The sequence below is a fragment of the Glycine soja genome, chromosome 8 (genome assembly GCF_004193775.1).
Source record: "Glycine soja cultivar W05 chromosome 8, ASM419377v2, whole genome shotgun sequence".
In the NCBI taxonomy this organism is placed as follows: Eukaryota; Viridiplantae; Streptophyta; class Magnoliopsida; order Fabales; family Fabaceae; genus Glycine; species Glycine soja.
Window position 1 is genome coordinate 14,390,535 of NC_041009.1, and position 21,499 is coordinate 14,412,033.

Genomic DNA, 21,499 nt, shown 5'->3' on the forward strand with positions numbered 1-21,499 from the left:
ATTGGTAGGAATAAAAGGAAACGTTATGGAAATTGGTAGTTATTAAGATCGATGAAAATAAAGAGAAAAGTGTATAAAAAATTGTCTTTGTAAACCCGTAATCTAGTGTAGAATATGAAAGTAATAATTAATTAATTAATGCAAAAAATTAGAGTATCTAACTAAGTTATGCTTTATTAATTATACTTAACAAATAGTACAAATAATAACCTAGTATTGAATGAATGAAATATCATAAATAAGTCAAATGTTTAATCTTTTGCATGCATGCGTAAAAAAAAAACTTTTGCATGCCAAACAGTATTGGGTGTATGCAAAACGTGAGTTTTTGTTTTTCAGGTACATACAAAATGTGAGTTGATAATTGAAATATTAAAGGACAACTGATTTCTTCTTCATCGGAGTGATAGAAAAAGGGAATTACTAATTATACTTGCATTGAAGGTTTGTGCAAAACAAAACCTTGAATCAAAGTATAAAAAGAATATGGACAGACAGGAAAGTAGATACAGATTTGGGCAGCTTAAAAAACAGTTAGGAGAATCTGGTTCTTGACTATGTAGCGATACTGTAGAATAATGGGTAAAAGTTTATGTTGGACGCAAAAGAGACGTGCCACTAATAAAAGGTAGAGGGATAATTTTTCTATGATACTTTCATCTAAAACACTAATTTTTCTGTCTTTCTTAAGAACACCATTAGGATTTAATAGTCAAATTCGTTTTTAAAAGTGTGATGCAGTAACACATTGATTCTTGAAAGATGAAAAATATAAATTTAATCCAAAATGTGTAAAATCTAAAAAGTGAAATAAATTAGTCTTGTTCTTAAATTTGTGAAACCATTTTGTCCATGAAAGATGAATAATATTAAATTGTTGCACTTTTTACATATTCATAGACTAAATTTAAATTTTTTATTTCTTATGAATTAATTTGTTAATGTCTCACTTTTTCAAGGACCAATTTGATTATTTTTCAAGGACCAATTTGACTATTTACTCATACTAGTAATGTCTCATTTCCAAAAGATCATTTTCAACTTTTGGATTTGCAAGAGTTGTCTTGGCTTCAACTGAGACCAGAGAAGAAAAGGTCAGCATTTTCCACAGACACAGGGAATGAATTCCTCATTTAATTTGGTTTTTCTTATCAATCGTCAACACATCAATGGAAACGCATGCACATAGGTGAAAACTAGTCTCCTTTATATATCCTTCTTGAGTTGTTGTTGGTTACAGGTTTTGGCCTATAGAGAAAAAAAAGAAAAAACTAATTTTCAAACAGTGAACGGTGAACATAAAACTTGAACATGGAGAAAGAGTGTTCCTTTTCCGGCAAACACTGGTACAACTCGTTGCCTTGTTTCATCAAAGATGAATAGTTCAAAGCGTGCCGGGGAAGCAAGACTCACCTGCAGCGGTTGCCAATTCAAGTTTCTAGTACCTACAATCACAAATCCATACCGTTGCTATAAATGTAACAGTCTCACCAATTCAATTTCAGGTTCTGAGGAGCAATCAAGGAAAGACAGTGGAGTCTTCAAACATGATCATCAACTGAATAATAATCCTAATACCAATGGAGCTTTGCTGCCAAGATTATCATCTCCTTCAGCAAGTTCTTCCTTGTGATTATCCATGATGGGTAACAAGCGTGCAGTTATATGTGGAGTTACATAATGATGTTAATAACATGAAAAATCTACTTCTTGATAACTTTAAATTCCCAATTGGGTGCATATGTGTCCTCACAGGTATCTCCTTCTGTCCTTTTCTAATTGGTATGTGGATTTTATATGATTCATTTCAATTTCATTTATTTATTTTTATGTTTTCTGTTTGTTTGAATGAATAACAAAATAAAATCCAAAGCTCCATATGAACAACAATTTGATACTTCTTATTATCACTAGAATGCATATGTACCTGACTATCTTCGACTATATCATCGCAGATGATAAATATCTGTATTGAAAGTCTTTAGTATTATGCTATTGCTTAAGATTTTGGTTGAACCAATTTTGCCAAAAATATAGGCAGGTCCTTTTTTTTCCTTGACTAGTAATATCTCATAGTCATATATACTTTCATCAGATCTTGAACGGCTGTTTTACAAAACAGGTGTATTTTGCTTTTAAGTTTCGAAAATTGTATGTCTAATTTTTTTTTTACATGAAAGGTATAAATCCATGTTGTGAAAGTTGAATCTATTACTGTGAAACCAATTTCTAGCAGTTTTGCCGGTTTTAGAAGGCCACATATTTTCTAGCAGCCAAAATTGGTTTCACAAAATCAAAAACAACTTTTACAATGTTGACTTACACCATGCAAGTAAATTTTTTGTTAAACTATGATATTTTGGAAATTTTAAAAGCAAAATACACCTGCTTTGTAAAAAAGTGGATTGCTCTGAACTTTCCCAATGTATGAATGTTAAGCATGCATAGAAATTGCAAACTTTAGTAGTGATAATGAAAGATACAGATTAATTTCATTCCAAAACTTGTAAATTGCAGAAGAACAGAAGGACCCCAATTTAATTCCAACAAGGAAGAACATACTGGAATCATCAAATTGACTTGTGAAGGACTGCAAGTCAGAGGACTCATCAGTCTTCTACTTCTCAGGACATGGTTTGCAACAACCAGAAGATCACAAAAGAGATGAAATTGACGGACTTGATGAAACTATTTGCCCTGTTGATTTTTCGAGAGAATGAATGATCACTGACAATGAAATAAACTCTTTCATTGTTCAACCACTCAAGCAAGGTGTCACACTTCATGCTATTATTGATGCTTGTCATAGTGGAACAACACTTGATTTATGTATCTTTGCAAAAAGGAAAAGTAAGTACATATGTAATGCTCTGTTTCATTTGGTTTTATGCTTCTATTCCAAACTCACTCTTGCCACTTTAAAGCCAACTAATTAGTCTCTTTTGCATGCTTGCAGATGCAGTTGGAGTTGGAAGGATAACAAACTTTTATAAATTATTTCAATTGGTCTCTTTCACAGGTATCTCCTTGAGTCCTTTTTTCTAATTGGTGTGTGAATTTTATAAATTATTACAATTTTATTGATTTTTTGTGTTTCCTGTTTGTTGGAGTGCATAGCAAAATAAAATTGAAAGCTCCTTCTGGACAATAATTTGATACTTCTTATGACTAGAGTGTGTATATATATGTATATGACTATCTCCGACTATATATTATAGTAGATGATCAATATCTGTATTGAAAGTATATACAGTATTGTGCTGTTGCTTGCGATTTTAGTTGAACCTAGTTTTCCAATAAATCAACAGGTCTCAGTCATCTCCTTTCATCAGATGTTGAAGTTTCCCTGTGTATGAGTGTTAAGAATGCATAGAAAGTTCAACTGCCAGGTTTAGTAGTTTTATTATGTGTTTTATGCAGATTAATTTTATTATGTGTTTTATGCCTGTGTAAATTACAGAAGAAGAGAAGGATCCCAATTTAATGCAGATTAATTTTATTATGTGTTTTATGCCTAAAATTACATCATCTATGACTATGATATATTAAAGGATCTAAATATTATCTCTTTGAAGCAGCATCAATAATTTGTATCAACTTTTCTTTTATCCGACACATCCAAAATCCATTGTAAATCATAATTGAGCAGTTCCTGAATGTATTTTAACGATCAAATTGGATTCTTTGCTTCGCTGCATTGCAGGACCCTCATTTATCATCGTCAGAGAAATTTGATATTGCTACAAGAATATTTAAATTGTGAGCATGTACGTTGTAAAAGACAATTCTCTCATTTGTTAATTGGTTGGTAAGGTCAGGACAAAATATTATTGGTTATTCATCATAGCTATCTCATGACAGAAGTAATTCATGATTAAATTGGATTTTTCTGATCATAAAAGCGCAGGACTTTAGGCTTGTGTATAGTAAGCTTTAGATATGTTTCACTCTACCAATTTCTAAGTAAATTGAATTGAAGGTGTAACAGTGAATCCTTTATAGGAAATAAGAGAGTTTTACTTTTTTTTTTGTGAAGAAATAGAGTAATACTTCTAATATATAAATAGATAGATAGAGATTCGAGAGATACACAGTTACACACGAGCAGAAAAATTAAAATTAATGATGCAACTCAGTGATGAAACATATTCTCTCATCGATAGTGATGACCTTTGTGACGGACTGTAGGATTTTGTGTCCAACGATTTTATACTTTGTAACGGAAATAGAGATGGACTGTCTCCGCCTCAAAATCCGTAACTAAATAAATAAATGTGACGGTTTGTGATAAATTTGTCCTTCTCAAAGTTATCCGTCACAAATTCGGTAACTGAATAAATAAAAAAAGTTGTGAAGATTTTCGTGAAGGAGTTCTTTCCCTCTCAAAGTTATCCGTCTCAAAATTCATCACAAAATAAATATTAAACGTTTAGATAGTGATTTTGTGACAGATTCCTATGCTCTCAGTTTCCCTCGCAAATCCATCACAGAAAATCCAAATTACGTTATTTATGGATTTTGTGTTGAATTATTTTTTTTTCTCATATGTATCATCTTTTAGAAGCACAATTTTACACTACATATAGACACATCTTCAAACAAGGATCCAAACCTTGGTTCATATCTTTCCAATTGTGGAGGACTAACTCTTGCCAATTGACCCAATTGGGATGAATGAGTTTGTTTAAAATTTTGTCCCAATTTTAATTAAATCATCGACAAATTAATATCTTTGAATAATTGTTTTAGAAAATCATTTTAAAATTAATAAGAAAGTATGAAATTTCTAAGTTACCAATTTTCATATTTCTATATCAAAATATAAAATTTACATTTTAGCATAACTCAACCTCAAGAATTTTCTTGAAAAAAAATCCAAAATTTAATTCGATGAGGATTATCTTTTACTTATATATTTTATTTTGATTGTATTTCTAATGGGTGTGGAATTTAATTTTTCTCGATAAACTTTTATATTTAATGACATTAATGTCATATTTCAACCATCCTCATTACTCCTTTCAAGTTGTATTAAGGTTGTTTTAAATGATTTTATCACCTGTTTTAAATATATTAATTAATGATTGTTTCGAGTCAACTAACATTAGTATACCAATTTTATTTTCAAATTATAAAAGTGGTGCTCTTTCTCTAGTCAGTGCATATTTACTTTTTTCAAAATAATAAAACTTTTTAATATGCTTTTGGGAATTGGGATTGTGAAGTTTTTAACGAAATTTGAAACGGAACATGTTCGGATTCCAATCACAACATGGAGAGCATCCCTAGGATCACCACTACATCCTTTGAAGCATTGATTATGGCATCATATATGCTATATCAAGTGGTATTTATACACACTGACCGTTGCTTGTATACATGCATCCACAGATTTGTTTTAATAAAGGGTGCGTTTTGATATTTAGATAGATAGATTCGCCGTCCCATAATAGAAAAGGCAAATAGAATGTGATTCCATAAACCACATTGACACGTCCCAAAAGTATCCACCACAAACCATTATGGACACCTCAAATTCAAGTTCATCAATCAACTAATCATTCATTCCTAACCTCCGAAGCATGGCAACTCGAAGAGTAAGATGCATGCAGTGCGGAAGGCCCCTGCTAGTGCCAATTGAAGTTGCCTATAGCATTCCTTTGATGTGTTATGGATGCCAAGCTAGCAGACCCAATTATCATTTTGCAAACAATGTTACACCTCCATTTGTTAATTATCACCCTGCTCCTGGCTATGCACATAGGATACGACGTAACCAATTCAATTATCCTCGGCCATTGCCACTGACGCCGCCACCAACTCCATTGAACCCTCCTTCTTCCTATGGCAACAAGAGGGCTGTCTTAGTTGGCATTAGTTATTGCAATCAGATTAACAACCTTAAAGGTTCTGTCAATGACGCTCAGAGCATGAAATACTTTCTCATTAACAAGATGGGTTTCCCTAGTGACTCCATTCGCGTCCTCACAGGTACTAGTACTACCTCTTTAACTATATAATATCATGCCATGATTACTTGTGTCACAAACTTTTTATTATGATAGAAAAAATAAAATGAATTAATCAACTTATCTATTTCAACTTTTGAAGAAATCCGACGAGAGAGATTTTATAAAAATTAGAATGTATAAATTGATTTTAATTTATTAGAAAAGTTTAATTAAGGTTGAACTTGTTTGATAAAGAGCTTAATTAAGTTCTTCGTTGAATAAGAGTACTTATTATATAAACGTTTATGCATAACTTGTTTTTACCGTTAAAGGGGAAAATAGGGTCAAACTGTTTTTGCATAGATTATAAACTGTTTTTTATAATTGATAACAAAATAATTGAAGTCCACAAATTAATTTTTATGAAAAGTTTAATTAAGGCTGAAACTTGTTTGGACAAAGAGCTTAATTAAGATGTATCTGAATAAATACTTACTCCTCCATCTCAAAATAATAATCATTTAAGGTAGATTTACACGTATAAAAAAAAGTAATAAGTTGGTAAAAAAAATTACTAATTTTATAAAATTAATCTTATATTATTATTAATTTATTTTTAGATTTTGTAGTTCATCATTAATATATAAGGAATAAGAGTGAAAAAAGATAATTAATGTTATATTGAAAAGTTAAAATGATAATTATATTGAAAAGTTAAGATGATAATTATATTGAAAAAAAAATTCTTACACAACAATGATAATGAACGAAAGAAGTATTATATAAACATTTATGTATAAGTTGTTTTTACAATTAAAGGGTCAAACTGTTTTTGTATAAACTAACTGTTTTTATAGGTTATCCGAGAGAGTTTATTGAAATAAGTAAAGAACATTTTATAGACATACCATAAGTTATTTTCAGGGGTTCTGCCAAACATGTATAAGTTTAAATCGTTGTACATAAGCTTTTCCAGACTATTTTCTTATTTATATATATATATATATGATAGACGTTTCATATTTTATAGACTTGCGTATCTTGTTATAATTTAGACGCTAATGTCCTACGCAATGATAATTAAGGCTTAACTATCAAATATTAGAAGGCCACAACCAGTAGCCACCAACGATCTGATTTCTTTCATTCTTGATCTGTCTATATTATAACACTCATAAACGATGTGCAGATGATCCAGAGGAGAAAAACCCAATGAGAATTCCAACAAAATATAACATGCGAATGGCAATGAGGTGGTTGGTCGAGGGTTGTCGATCAGGGGACTCGTTGGTGTTTCACTTCTCTGGACATGGTTCACAGGAAGAAGACACCAACATGGATGAGGTTGATGGATATGATGAAGCAATATGCCCCGTTGATTATGAGCATGAGGGGAAGATACTTGACGATGAAATCAACGCCACAATTGTTAGGCCTCTCCCTCGTGGTGCCAAACTTCATGCCCTTGTTGATACTTGCTTTAGTGGGACAATTCTTGATTTACCATTTATGTGCAGGATGAACCGGTAAGTTAAACAAGTGATTTTGCAGTTTTTGATAAATTTTAACCAGTAATCAAAAGTATGTTTAAAAAGAATGTGTCAAAGGAAGTATTACTGGTGTTAATAATTAGTTTCTTTTTTCTTGAGTTCAAACAGAAAAGGTTATTATGGATGGGAAGATCAGAGAAACCCAAGAGCTGGTTACAAAGGCACAAGAGGAGGGTTAGCAGTTTGCATTTCAGCTTGTGATGACGATGGAAATGCAGCAGACACATCGGTTAGTTATGCATGCATGCATCTTTTTGTCACTTTCTCTGACACCCCCTCAAAAATTCTCTCCATGATTGGTTAGAATTAATAGGATATCATCAATTTTGATAGGTTTTTTCTCATTTAACATTTCTCAAAAATTATTTATAGAACAGACTTTATCATAATCTCCGTGGCTTTGTTTGGTTGGTTAGGCCTTGAGCGGTGAGGAAAGCTCTGGTGCCTTGACTTTCAGTTTCATCCAAGCCATGCAAAATGAATCTAATTTGACTTATGGCCACTTGCTTAATTCCATGCGCTCCACAATTCGTGGGGCTAAAGAAAAAGCCTTTGGCCAAAACGATCAAGACTTTACCATGAACACTCGCCAGCAGTATACTCATGTATTACATCAATTGCTCTACATCTTTCTTTCCTTTCTCTGATATTATTGATAATAACATATCATAGTCAATATGAAGTTGATTCTAATTGGGTTTTTTGTTTGCAGGAGCCACAACTGTCTTCTTCTGAGAAGTTTGATATTTATTCAAAGTCGATTGAAATGTGATACATAACTGATATTACACTGAAAAAAGAAAAAAGAAACCAAGAGGAAAGGTGAGGTTATGTTATGGTGTTTAGTTACGCATTATTTGATATGGTTTCTTGTGATACATGTAAAGCTATCAGGTATAGTTTCCAAACACACACAGTTAGTGTTGTTGGCAGAAAATGAATAATGTCAAGTTAGACCGAGACAAATAAAGGGATACAGAAGAAGATTGGCTCCAAACAGGGGAAGTACTGCTTCACTCATAAAAATAAGAAGAAAAGTGCTGAAAAACAATTTGCAATTAGAAAAAATAATCGCCTCTCTCTCACTCTGCGCCTTATAATGAAAATGTTTGATGTGGTTACTTGTTATTTTGTTTTATTTACTAAATTAATGAATATGTATAGGTTTAATTAGTCTATTTTATCTTCTAATCTATTTTTTTAAATTCAATTTGATCTTTATTTTTTACTTTGATTCTCTAATTTTTAAAGTAGAATTAATTTGATTCTACCATCTCAATTGGATCAATTGTTTTAAAAACATACTTTGTGACGATATAGTGTGGCTAACTAATTTCAAATTATCACAAAATGTACATTTTCTCACATTGTTTGTTTAATTTATAAACGACATGATCAAATTCAATCAGTCTTAATAATTAGAGGGCTAAATTGAAGAAAAAAAATAGAACACCAAATCAAACCTAAATAATAAATTAGAGAAAAAAAACTAACTTAAGAAGGAGAGAGGACCTATCATATGAGATCTTACCTCAGAATGAGAATGATCAATCTCAACTGTTGGATTAAAATAAAAGGTTGAGATTAAAACATTTTAAATTCAAATTAAAATTTTATTTAATTGTAAAATTTCTAAAAATTTACCAAACAAGAAATCAAATATCTTAAAGATTTAATTTGTCTTTTATATATAAAAAAATAATTTATGTCAAGATCATCATCATAACAACCACCACCACCGTGATTGTTGTCACGACTACCATCAGCGACAATCACGATTGTGGTGGTGGAAGTAACAATGACAACAACCATGGTGGTGGTGACGGTTAACGATAGTTGCGATGATGACCATAGTAGTTGTGGCAAAAACGATCATGACGGTGGTGGTGATAATTTTGAGATATCTTAGAATGATATAAATTAAATCTTTAAGATATTTAATTTTTTATTTAGTAAATATTTTAAAAATTTTAATAAAACTTTAATTTGAATTTAAAATGTTTTAATCTTAACCTTTTATTTTAATCTAACAGTTGAAATTAATCATCCTCATTTTCACGTAAAATTATTATTGTCATGTGATTATTGTCATTCTATACCTTTCAATTGAATAATATTTTCTTAAAATTCACCGTTGGATCAAAAGTTTCTTTCACATATACAAAATTTCATATTAATTCAAATTCAAAATCATTTGTTACCTCATTCATATAATAATATAAACATTTTAAAATATTGATCATTTGATTATCTTCTTATTGTTGTTTAATTTTGACAAAATTTAACATAAATGATCTTGTTAATATATAGATATAATTCAACGGTCAGATCAATAAAAATAACATTTTATATAAAGTTATAAAATAATGTAATAATCAAGTTGCACCCGTAAAATTTGATTTTTCTTCTACACACAAGCAGTCCTGCTATCTGTGCAGCAGCATTTGATGAGCAATGGTTAATAATTGACCACCACACCATGCCAAAACAACCCAGGCTGACCAATTCTCAAACGCAGAGCAAAATAAAGTAATATATGTATATGTATATATTGAGATTTCTTGAGTCAATTGTACATGTTCTGAAAAACAAAAGTACATAAACAACAGAGAACCTCCTCCTGCTCGTCCAACTGGGACAAAATATGGAAGAAACTAGCACACTAAGCCTTTGTTTGCATTAAATCAACAAAATAAAAAATAATAATCCCCCCTTCCCCCCACCATAAAAAAGGAAAAAGAGTAAATTCCCCCAGAATATGTCGAAAATTGGATCTGCAGGAAGCTGAAATCACCCCAGCAGAATGTCAAAAACGAAAGTTCTGCCTAGAAGAAAGTGGTGAGGTTGGACATGACTTTGTAGTATTAGAATCTATAAGGAATGCTTTCAAGTGCTTGCCAAACTCTTTGGCCTTTTCTAGGTTCACTGCATGCCCTGCATTCTTGATGACTGCCATTTGAGCATTTTCCCCTATATGCCTGCTCCAAAGAGACATCCAGACTTATCCAGTTTCAGATTATGTTTGAATGCAACGACACGAACTTCCACTGAATTGAAATCTCACCTTTTTAATCTGTGTCCTAACTCCAGAGGGAATATCTGATCTTGCTCTCCCCATAAAATTAGAGTGGGCTGCTCCAATGTAAACCCACAATAGTGTGAATATTCAAAAGAATGTGAGGCAAATAAGCTAATTGCTTGGTATTTTTCTATGAGAGATAATTACAAATCAATGCATCGGAAAATTAGAAGATGACAATTATTTGGGAAGTAGTGAGGTTTGTTTAATAACTCTTGTTGTAACAGGTGGATAGGCATTTTCAGTGTTGAAAGATATCCCCCTCCTCCTTCCTCTCTTTTATTTGTACAGAGTTGGATGGATTCTAGTACTCAAAAATAGATGATAAAAAAAAAAAAAACATTAACAAGCTGCAAAACCCTTGTTGTGTTTGATCAAGGAAAAAAGGTTAAAAACACACCACAGTACACTGTAATACTGTATTATAAAATCTAAAAGTATTAACAACAATGACAACCGAGCCAAATCTCACTAGGTTTGGAAAACTAAAGTCATAATTTAGAGACTATATAAGATTGACTTGGTGGTAAAGAGTGAAGAGATGGAGGAATAGATGGTGGGTTCGAATTCTCTCACTAACAAACTAATGACTAACATTTGTCAATAAAAAAATAAGTCATAATTTAGAAATAAATAAAGAATGACTATACCTGTTGGATTTTAGGAAGATCGGAAAGATGCCGACCTTTTAGTATTGCCTCAAGCAATTCTCTCTTCTGTTCAATGTAGTCTGTACACATCACCTGTACAAAGTAATAAACACGAACATGATAAAAATTAGAGGTGTAACGTTCAAAATTAGTGAATCTTGATACCCAGATGAGCCTTGAATAAAAACTGATTGCTTCAAATGACAAAGAGAGAGTACAGTATTAAGGTCATGCCATAAGGACTAGTACAAGACAATCAATCAAACTTCATAGCCAAGGCCAATTTTCAAGCAAATTTCGATATACATAAAACTGATAAAAGAATGTAAGCTACAAATTAAAAGAGATTGTATACAACAACCCAGAGTTGAATGCTAATGCAGGATTCACATTTTTATGGTGTCCATAGATCAACACTTGTGTCAAAATGTCTCCAGCTTTGTAGGCAACGAAGCATTAATTAACAAAAATCAAATATTCTAAATCTTTAATCCTCTCTAATCTCTTTTCTAGCATATATCTTTAATCCTTGATGTTGTAAGAAATTGCAAACAAATGCATTTGATGCAGCCACAATACATTATTGCAGTCAGCATCACGGTAACAAAGACATCAAGAATCGGTCACAAACACATAAAAAAACTTGGCATTGCGGTCATAATCATGATCGGTAGACCGTTTTTAAAACGGTGGATATATCAAATCAAAAGCCTTCATCTCAAATGTCCTAATTAGTGATAATCTATTTTCCATTGAACACAACGCAAACATCTGGAAATATAAAATTAACTTGGTGATAAAAAAAGAAATCGTAGGTTCGAATCCTATCATTTGCCCATAAAACAAAAAAAACAAAGCAAACATCTCGAATATGGCAACCCTGAAGCCAAAAATCTTGACGTTGCAGTCAAAATCAAAATCATGATCCGCAGACCATTTTTTAAAACGGTAAAACAATATGATCTCAAATAGTGTCCTAACTAGTGATCATCTATTTTCCATTGAACACAAAGCAAACATCTGGAGATACAAGGAAGAAGAGAAGGAAAGAGAGGTAGCGGGTTCTAACAAAAACTAATTGGCGATTAAAAAAATAAAAGAAAAGAAAAAACAAAGCAAACATGTCCAATATTATGACAACCCAAAAGAGAAAAATAAATTAAATGACATATATACTTGAATGAAATCTTGAAGGAACCAAGTAGGAACACCCCTGGCAGGCCTGACAAAGGACAACTTCATCAATTCCCTGAGCTTGTCCGGTGTCTGTGGCAACAAAATGCTGGAAGCCTCATCCAAATTTGAAACCCTAAACAACCCATTTTCCATGTCAACCTCCTCCAAGCAAACCCCAGCACAACAAAGAACAATCTTCTCCACCACGTCAGGGAAGTGAGCAGCCACACGGTACCCTACAAACCCACCATAGCTGATCCCCACCAAGCTCATTTTGTGAACCCCATGAGCCTCCATCATCTTCACCATGCACTCAGCCTGAAAGTACTCGCTCCTCTCAGCCCTTAACGTGAAGGACTCGCCGAAGAACACGAGGTCCGGCACGTACACGTTGAAGTGCCCCATGAAGAGACGAATGTGTTCCCCGTATTGCCACATGGCGTTGGCGCCGAAACCGTGAATGAGTACGAGGCTTGGCTTGCATGGCTTGTGCATTTTGGGTACCCAGCAATGCACGATGGTTCCTTCGCCGAGGTCGGTGGCCACCGAGCGGAGCCCCGCGGCGGCGAACAAATGACGGTACAGCCAGTCCCGCGAAGCGGTGAAGCTGATGCATTTTGAGAGTTTCGGCAACATGACGTTGATTAATTAATTAATTAATTAATTAATGATAAAAATGGAAACTTGGTGAAGAAAAGCATGCATGTACATGTTTTGTTATTTCTGGGGCGTGGTTGATTTGCATTAATCATGGGAAAGTGAAGAAGATGAGTTGAGTGCGGAGAAAACGAGGTAAGGCCAGGCCAACACGACACGAACTGAAACTACGATGCAAGAAACGCGGACTGCCATTTCATATGACACACACATGCGACAGAAGCAAAAGAAAAAAATGACACGGCCCTATCTTTTGTATTTTAAAATTGAATTAAACAATTCACAAGAAAACAATGCTAAATAGTGAATATTATGGTGGGTATGCGTACTTGTGTTAAACAGGTGGAGAGAGACTTTTACCATGCATGATGGTTGTTACTCTCAAATAAGATTGTCTCTAATAAATAATAGTTGCAAAAATTGAAATTGGAATTACCTGTAAAAAAAAAGTTTGTTACCCTTTTCTCAATTGCTTGGATAATTTTTAAAGAGTAAATTTTAAAACAAGATGTCTTTTGATTTTGATTTTTATTAGTACTTGAACAATTAAGATAACTATAATATTTATCTTAATAGTTTTGGACTTGATTTTTGTGATTCTTAATAATTTTGATAAGAATTAAAAAAAAATGGGTTTCTACGATGATAGTTTACTACAACAAATCTGAGTTTAGTGCTCACACCCTATAGTTACTGTTTATTGGAACAAAGAGATAATACAGTCTATCACTGAAATTTAGTCTTATAGTTACTGAATGCTAAAATCAAGAAATAATGTGTTGTATGTATACATAATAAAATGAAGGTTCATGAAATTTTTTCTATTTTTATTACAATTTAGTTTTATTCCTAATGAGATCTCAAGGGATTAAATCTTAGTTTTCAATTTAAATATTTCATTTTTTTACACTTTTTTTATTTCAACCAAACAACTTTATTTTATCTCTTTTTATTCATCACATTTTTATTCCTTTTCTTACCTTTCTACCAAACGCAATATTAAGTTTTTTTTATTATAAAATTTCATGCTATGTTTTCTTTTTACTTCTTGTCCACTTTTTTTATTATGCTCACACTATTTCTGTGACTAACCCTATCTTTTCCTTTTCCCCTCAGTTTTACTACCCAGGAATTTGTTCATCAATTTGATAAACCTCCATTGCATACGATGGAAAGTATTTTGAAATTCCAGTAATGCACCTATAAGAATAAAGATGGAGATAGGAAAAACCTCTTTATTTTGAGTTGTAGGTGATCCTGGTATATGAATATGATAGCTATACAATTATGATGTTTTGAAAAGTTACAATAATTACTATGTATAATCTACATAATTTCTGGTTGAAGTATTTTGGATGTATTTATGTTAAGGGCCTATGTTATGATTCATGGTTCTGACACTTGAGAATGAAAAAGAAACTAATTTCCTTTCTGCACAATCAAATTTTAGAGGAAAACTTCAAATATACACGAGGCTGTTAGACCAAACTCTTATGCAGACAAAACTTTAACACGCACGCACAATTGTGTGTGTGGGGTGGGGGGTGGTTTGACAGCATATACCTTGGGTCCAATCTTATATGCATTATTGAATAATAGTATTTTTAACAACATAATTCCCTAACATACCAAAATAATGGAGCATCCCACCAACACAGATTAGTTTGCCCCTTGTCTTCGACTTACCTTCACAATCACATCCAAGGTATAAAGTGCAAGAAAGGAGCCGAAATCATATTTCCACAGCCATTAACATTCTCCAGGAGGAGAAGGAAGGTCAGTAGTGTTGAAAGAACAGCTTGTATCAACTCGTTGATTTTCTGAGTCTTTTCTCTGCAAGACTAGCAGTCTTGTTCTGTGGTTCAAGAACGAGAGCATGCTGGAAATCTGCATAGCATGAGAAAATGACAGGAAAGGGAACAGCATTAAGAATAAAAGAGGTAGACAGTCCAGAAAAACTATTAAATAAACCCAGTTAAATCTGATATAAGTGGATGGTAACGGTCAGACAACAAGCCAAGAATCGGCAGTTAAAATACAGCAAAAAAGGGCTAATAGGAAACACAACAAACAACTCGTCCTACACAGTTGCAAAATTCGAGTACAACTAAGATGTTCCAATATCCTTGTAATGGCTGTTCTATGATACATGTTCTTGTCAAGAATAATTGAATTCAAATGACATGCAAGACCATTTTTTTAAAATTGCCACACCTTTTAGAGCCTCCTTATAACAAAGTAGTACTTCTCTAGCAGTTCCACGTCTCAGATATGCCTTCACATTCTGCAGTAAAATAACAATAACAAATTAGCAATACACAACAATCCTGAATAACATCCATATGTGCTGTAAATATTTGTACAGATTCAGATGTCAAAATCTAAAGGACTGCAAGATATAGAGATCTAGTAAACGTACATTGCTAAAATCAATGATAATTAGCACACTATTAAGCTTCTAGGACGTATAGCCATCAGATTAGATGATGCAACCAGCATTTTGAGGTATTAGAAGATAAACATTTAGCATAATATTAGGAATACCCTACCTATGACTTATAGTTATTAAAGTTCATTAATTATTATTATACATGGCAGGTTTAGAATACAAGTTTTCCATGATCTTGTCAGTCACATGCTGACATGCCCATCTTCTCACCTTCTTATCATGTAATATGGCCATATTGCAGTCCTCTTCAGCTTCCTGAAAGCTGCATAGTTGCACAGGGTATACACCAATTACACACAAACGAAAGTACCAATTGTAAAAACAGGAGAAACCTCATACCATCCTAACTCTAGGTAAGCAGCAGCCCGGTTGCTGTAGTAAGTCGCATTTGTCCCATTCAAGTTAATAGCCTCGGTGTAGTAATCAACTGCCTTATTCCACAGCCTTCCTTTAAAGGCCGTATTTCCCTGAAGAAATGCCTTTTAGTGATCCATGCCACATCCTGAAAACCTACCACCAATCCAACACTTCTCCCCATATATAAATATTGACCCTTCTTGAGAAGCTTTTATACATTTAGATTCAATTATCCACCCAAGGTTTTAAATAAAAGTTGTTCTTAAAATACACTAATGCAAGCACACATATACTGAAAAATAACAAAATAATTTATGGGTTCCTCAAGGAAGAAAATTTCAAAAAAGAAAATATTATGAATCCCTTCAAAATTCAAGAAAAAGTTTCATAAATAATAAAATTGATTTCCACATACAAATGACAGAATAATACCACCAACTTAAAAACCTTTAACTTTCACTAAAAAGTTAAAAAGAAACCTGACCATGATACTACTAATGAGCAGCAGAAAACTTACCCTTGATAATATTTTCATATTACTACACGACAGATTGTATGCATAAAACATCTTGAAACACGGTAAGGATTTGTTATGTAGTTTTTAGTTTAATTAATTCAAATAATTTATAAATGTTTTAAAACTTTTAAATATAAAATTTACAAAAGTAAATTTTGGTTTAATATGTTTTTAGTTCATATAAAATCTTATTATTTTGGTTTCAATCCTTCAAAAAGATGCTGGTTTTAATCCTTTTAAGTTTTAAGAGTTTTGAATAAGGTCCCTGTCGCCATTTATTGATGATGTAGCATGCATCTACACATAACACATGTCGCATCACATGTCATCGCTCACGAGGCATATCTAGATAAATGTCACATCACTAAATGGTTATATGGACCATTTTGGAAAGAAATAAAATGAGGACCAAAAGCAATGTAATATTTTTCGAAAGACTAAAAACAGAAGTCATAAATCATAATTTATAGGAACTACAAACATATTTAACAATTTAGTTATTTATTACAATTATAGGTTAGTAGAAATATAACAAAAAGTAAATATTTATTATTTAATTGAGCAGCCCATAAACAAGGTATCATTGAGCTCTAGCTTGGCTTTAATAGTTGTAGAACCCAACATTCAAGTTCACACTCATTATTAAACAAGTGATCAAGTCTTGTGGTGTTTTGCAAGATGACTTTATTTACAAAAGAATTTTTATAAGGAATCCTAACAAACAAAATGCTGAAATAGAACTAACCTTCTCCTTCAAAAGCTCAGAAGTTTCCATACTACCATTTGTATCCAGCAGTGGCAAAGCATAAGCAACACTAACTTGCTCCTGAAGAGTTGAATACATATCCAAAACCGTATTAAGAAGAAATTTATCAACTCCATGTGCTGAGATGAGTGAAATAGAAGCACAACAATCATTGTGGCATCCTAATGGAATTGCAACCTGTAAATGATGCATCAGAAAATATATAAATCAACCAAAGTTTCAGCAAAATAAATAAAAATTGAGAAGAGGCAAAATATATTCATTCTTCAGAGCCTTAAAGATATCAAGTTACCTGACAACATCCAGAAATACTAGCAATGCTAGATAATGCAAAAGCTCTGTCATGAAACTCAGAAGAAAACCCCTTCTCTGTATTAAGCTTTAATGGATAATCTGCAACAGTGGGAATAACTAGTATTCCATCATCCTGTGGGAGAATCAAAACAGAGGTAATCACTGGTAAGTGCATAGCATGGACAGATACAGTAAACTTAACAAAAATTATGTCATTTCATAATACGAATCAGATATCTTGATTGTCTTCTGAGGTAACGAAATTCTATGATAAAAGTTTTAAGACATACCACTTTTTTCAAACATTATATGAAAATGCTATATTGGACTATTAATTTGTTCTCCATTTTTCATTATCATACAATATATTCTGCTTCATACATTAATATTTTATTTATTTAATTACTTTTTAATTTATATTTAACATGAATAGTTTTTAAAAAAAAAAAAAACTTCACTTATAAATAAAATAATTTGATGATAAATTAAATCATGGATATTTAAATTTTTTTTTAGATTTACAGTTTTTTAATAAAAAAAATATACTTGTTTTTTATGTTTAAATTATACGTAATTTGACTCTATGCATTGCACAGGTCACCATGCTAGTTTTAACATCATTTGAAACTTGATAACATTACACTAGAGCATTAGTGACAAAATTACTGCAGTTATTACAGTACCTTTAACAAATGTTGAAACGCACCCCGCATTTCAGTTCTTACTTTATACAAGGTTTTTATATTATCATGTGTAGCATTCATGGCTGCATTAACACGCTCAGACACACCCCGCCCTAACCTGGGTTTGACAGATTTAACCCATTCTTCATGATTGGTTTTGAATTCATATCTGAAGAGCAGATGCAAAATTGCAATTACAGGGTTATATAAACAAAATCTAAAATGCAACATATATATATATATATATATATATATATATATATATTAAAAAAGGATATGATAATTCATCAACCATATGAAAACATAAAGTATAACATAGCATAAATCCAATGATAAAATATAAAAGGATATATTAGAATACCCTTGTAAAGAAAACATAACCGAAGTGAGAGCTTTCAATATAGATAATCCATTTTGTTGCTGTGTTAATTTCTCATGAAACCCCTTTAGACTGGGCACATTAGAAGCAATATACTGGCAAAGATTCATATGCTGCAGAGACTGATCTGCAAAACCAATAGGACCAAAAGACTTCATTGTTCATAAAACACAAATTTCCTTTTCATCTGATCAAGACATTCAGAGTCTTTTCACCCACTGTATCAACAACCAACCTTACAACAACAACAAAAGCCTTATTCCTCTAGGTATTAACAATCAAGTTAATCAACCATAAAAAATAAATTAATAAAGGAATCACAAATTGGTCTTCAAAGTTCTGGAAACTTACAACCAGACAAATTTTCAATAGCTTTGCCAATAATATATGCTGTCTTCTGTGAAGGAGCTTTAGATAATTGAAAAAGATCATCAGCAAAAATAATACGCCTTGTTCTTTTGAGCTCCACCGAAGTCAATGGAAGTAAAACAAGTCCTACTCGATGTAGGACAGAAGGATCCCGAGCAAACCATCCTACAATGCAATTATGCAATGAGGGATGGACAATTAAAGAAGAGAATATTAAAATATTTTGCAAACAAAAAAAAAAGCAACAGTGGAGTCCCAATTCAACACACTGAGCAGTAATTTCTAATTAAGGTAGTCATACATTACACTGGGATGGGAGACCAAGACTTTGAGCATATGTACAAGACACATCACTGTAGAAACTAGAAAGCACTGCCAAGTGCCAACCATATTTTGTTATATAGGATTCTTCTGTAAATTTATTGACCTATTTACCTATGTATCTAATTTCTCAATTTTCTCCACATAATACTAGTCACATGGAAAAATGATACAGAATTCAATTATTTGAAAGAGATTAAAGGTATATGTGGATAGTTCTATGAAATAAAACTTCATAATACATGACAATATTTAAAGCATAGTCACAAAGTCCCATAATTCTGTATCATACCAACAGTGTCCAAGCTTTGTGCATTTGGAAGAACTCCAATGGTGGATATAACCCCATGAGATGGTCGAAAGCCAAGAATACCACAGAATGCTGCTGGAATTCTCACACATCCCGTAGTATCAGTACCTACAGAAAATCTCTCCACATTTACATACTTGAGAGAGAAAATTCTAGCAAATGATTTTTATAAGCACAATACAATTGCAATTTGTAAGTGTCCATTAACCCTAATATGGATCAGAAAGAGACAGACTATGCATGGCAAGCCATGCTGCAATAATACACAAACAAGATCACAATAATAAACAAAAAGCTGCAATAATACACAAACAAGATCACAATAATAAACAAAAAGCTGCAATCCTGAAATTTATGCATGCAACCATCAAAATAAAATGGGTAGATCACCACAAGTCACAACCATGGAGCTGAAGTTTCAGCAAATTAAAACTGATTTTACCCCTGAAGAAGACCAAATAATACACACACACAAACAAACAAAAACAAAAAGACACTTTCCACTTTCCAGGTTTAAACACAAGCAATCTCAATGCCCCAAACAAAATAGAGGAGTTGATTGTTGATTACATTGAATAGGCAGGCTAATATGTGAGAATATATATCGAGAAAATTAGCATTTTTGAATGAATGATAACTTGGTAAGCAAGTAAACTAAACTCACCAATAGCAAAGTCGACCAGTCGAGCAGCAACAGCAACAGCTGAACCACTGGAGGAACCTCCAGGGATAGAAGATGGCATTTGAGGATTGGTTGGTGTTCCATAAAACTTGTTCTCACCAGAAATCCTGCAATACAACCACCCACAATGAGTAAAGTAAATGAGTTCAGAATCAAAAGGCTAAAATCTTAATGAAAATGAAGATGATTAAACACTTAGAGCATGTTTGGATTTTCCTTGCAAAAGCAATTTTGCCAATGGATCATGATCCTTACTTTTGTTTTTATTTTGTTTTTATCTATTGGATTAGCATTGGAAGATGTGTCACAATATTTCCAACTGCAAATCAAACATGCACTTTTAGGATGTGTTTGGTAAGAAGGAGAGAAATAATATACCAAATAAAATTTTGTAATTTATGCTGTGGAACCCACACCTCCTATACTATACACTAATTCAAAAAAAAAAAAATCTTCTATTTTTCTCCTATAAATCAAACACGTTACACGTATTGCATACCCAAAAGAGAATTCATCCATAACAGTCTTGCCAACACAAGTGGCACCGTCGCTGAGGAGAGCGGTGATGACAATCGCAGTCTTCCCGGCCTCGCCGTGCGTCTTCTTCCACTGAGGGTTTCCGAACCCCGTCACATACCCTTTCACATCGAATCTGCCGCAAACAAATAGAATATTACAACTCATCTAAAATTTGAAGCAGAGGGAAATAGAATAAGGAAATGAAGGGAGGAAGAAACGAACATGTCTTTGATGGCGAAGGTAAGAGCAGAGAGCGTTTGCGTTTGGTTGGGCTGAGGAATGGGGAGAAGTTCGATACGCTCAACGAATGCACCGAAGTCCTCTTTGGGGAGGTTCCGGTGTCGCCGCCGCCGGGTCTCGGCCACAACAACGACCGCGCCAGCGAGTCCTATTCCGATGAGGAGCCAGAGTTTAGGGTTGGAGGCATTGACCTTCTTCAACATTTTAGACATGATCGTGATTGTGAATGTGATCCAACACAACAGAGGAAAACAAAAACAAAAAAAAGAAAGGGTTTTGGAGCAAACGACGGAGGGAATGTCACTGCTATCATGCGCTGCTCCAAAATGAATGAATTTTCAACTAGTTTAAGCTCAAGTAAACGTAGATTCTCTTGTTTTTCTTTTTCTTTAACTCCCTCAATCTCATAATAATTCTCAAAAAAATTGTTACAAAATAATTATCATTCATATTAGTTTAAATTAATTTTTTTCATTATAACTATTAATGATATAGGTTATAAAAATAAAAATAAATTAATAATGATAAAATCAATTTTGTAAAACTACAA

At 32.7% G+C, this 21,499-nt stretch overlaps 3 protein-coding genes and 1 long non-coding RNA gene across 10 annotated transcripts; 2 read left to right on the forward strand and 2 right to left on the reverse strand.

The window, feature by feature from the left end:
* The first annotated feature begins 1,064 nt into the window (after positions 1-1,064).
* LOC114422182 lies at positions 1,065-4,190 on the forward strand. Of its 4 annotated transcripts, none has more exons than XR_003668636.1 (5): positions 1,065-1,755; positions 2,518-2,850; positions 2,957-3,019; positions 3,309-3,389; positions 3,704-4,190. It is a non-coding gene; the product is annotated as an uncharacterized LOC114422182 (long non-coding RNA). The 4 variants fall into 4 exon arrangements; XR_003668635.1 differs by having other exon boundaries at positions 1,065-1,421; positions 1,506-1,755; positions 3,309-4,190; XR_003668634.1 differs by having other exon boundaries at positions 3,309-4,190.
* Positions 4,191-5,516: 1,326 nt separating this feature from the next.
* Positions 5,517-8,679, forward strand: LOC114422183 (metacaspase-3-like). The gene is made up of 5 exons (XM_028388405.1): positions 5,517-5,991; positions 7,141-7,477; positions 7,610-7,730; positions 7,918-8,106; positions 8,214-8,679. Exons 1-5 carry the CDS (start codon positions 5,583-5,585, stop codon positions 8,271-8,273), a joined length of 1,116 nt encoding a protein of 371 aa, XP_028244206.1. The 5' UTR covers positions 5,517-5,582; the 3' UTR covers positions 8,274-8,679.
* A 1,347-nt stretch (positions 8,680-10,026) lies between these two features.
* Positions 10,027-13,042, reverse strand: LOC114423933 (monoacylglycerol lipase ABHD6-like). Its single transcript, XM_028390839.1, has 4 exons — positions 12,407-13,042; positions 11,231-11,323; positions 10,566-10,633; positions 10,027-10,479 (listed from the first exon to the last, which is right to left on the reverse strand). Exons 1-4 carry the CDS (start codon positions 13,040-13,042, stop codon positions 10,308-10,310), a joined length of 969 nt encoding a protein of 322 aa, XP_028246640.1. The 3' UTR covers positions 10,027-10,307.
* LOC114422184 (outer envelope protein 64, mitochondrial-like) lies at positions 11,231-21,343 on the reverse strand. 4 transcript variants are annotated; one of them, XR_003668638.1, is made up of 14 exons: positions 20,932-21,340; positions 20,690-20,842; positions 20,173-20,297; positions 19,491-19,616; positions 18,860-19,042; positions 18,491-18,635; positions 18,130-18,298; positions 17,445-17,579; positions 17,132-17,329; positions 15,852-15,979; positions 15,723-15,774; positions 15,278-15,347; positions 14,750-14,950; positions 11,231-11,323 (listed from the first exon to the last, which is right to left on the reverse strand). XR_003668638.1 is itself a non-coding variant. In XM_028388406.1 (13 exons), exons 1-13 carry the CDS (start codon positions 21,159-21,161, stop codon positions 14,868-14,870), a joined length of 1,797 nt encoding a protein of 598 aa, XP_028244207.1. In that variant the 5' UTR covers positions 21,162-21,340; the 3' UTR covers positions 14,472-14,867. The 4 variants fall into 4 exon arrangements, 1 of the variants encoding a protein (XP_028244207.1); XR_003668639.1 differs by lacking the exon at positions 11,231-11,323 and adding an exon at positions 12,877-13,013; XM_028388406.1 differs by lacking the exon at positions 11,231-11,323 and having other exon boundaries at positions 14,472-14,950.
* Between the last annotated feature and the right edge of the window lie 156 nt (positions 21,344-21,499).

Bases quoted from the DNA above. Each gene is read 5' to 3' on its own strand.
- LOC114423933 (XM_028390839.1), bottom strand. From the start codon at position 13,042: ATGTTGCCGAAACTCTCAAAATGCATCAGCTTCACCGCTTCGCGGGAC. The intron at 10,634-11,230 runs GTATAGTCATTC...ACATTGGAGCAG, and splicing joins ATCTTCCTAAAATCCAACAG to CCCACTCTAATTTTATGGGG. The intron at 10,480-10,565 runs GTGAGATTTCAA...TCTTTGGAGCAG, and splicing joins TTAGGACACAGATTAAAAAG to GCATATAGGGGAAAATGCTC.
- LOC114422184 (XM_028388406.1), bottom strand. From the start codon at position 21,161: ATGTCTAAAATGTTGAAGAAGGTCAATGCCTCCAACCCTAAACTCTGG. The intron at 19,043-19,490 runs GTATGATACAGA...ATTGCATTGTAG, and splicing joins ACAAAGCTTGGACACTGTTG to GATGGTTTGCTCGGGATCCT. The intron at 18,636-18,859 runs GTAAGTTTCCAG...TTGGTTTTGCAG, and splicing joins TATTGAAAATTTGTCTGGTT to ATCAGTCTCTGCAGCATATG.
- LOC114422183 (XM_028388405.1), top strand. From the start codon at position 5,583: ATGGCAACTCGAAGAGTAAGATGCATGCAGTGCGGAAGGCCCCTGCTA. The intron at 5,992-7,140 runs GTACTAGTACTA...AACGATGTGCAG, and splicing joins CTCCATTCGCGTCCTCACAG to ATGATCCAGAGGAGAAAAAC. The intron at 7,731-7,917 runs GTTAGTTATGCA...TTGGTTGGTTAG, and splicing joins GAAATGCAGCAGACACATCG to GCCTTGAGCGGTGAGGAAAG.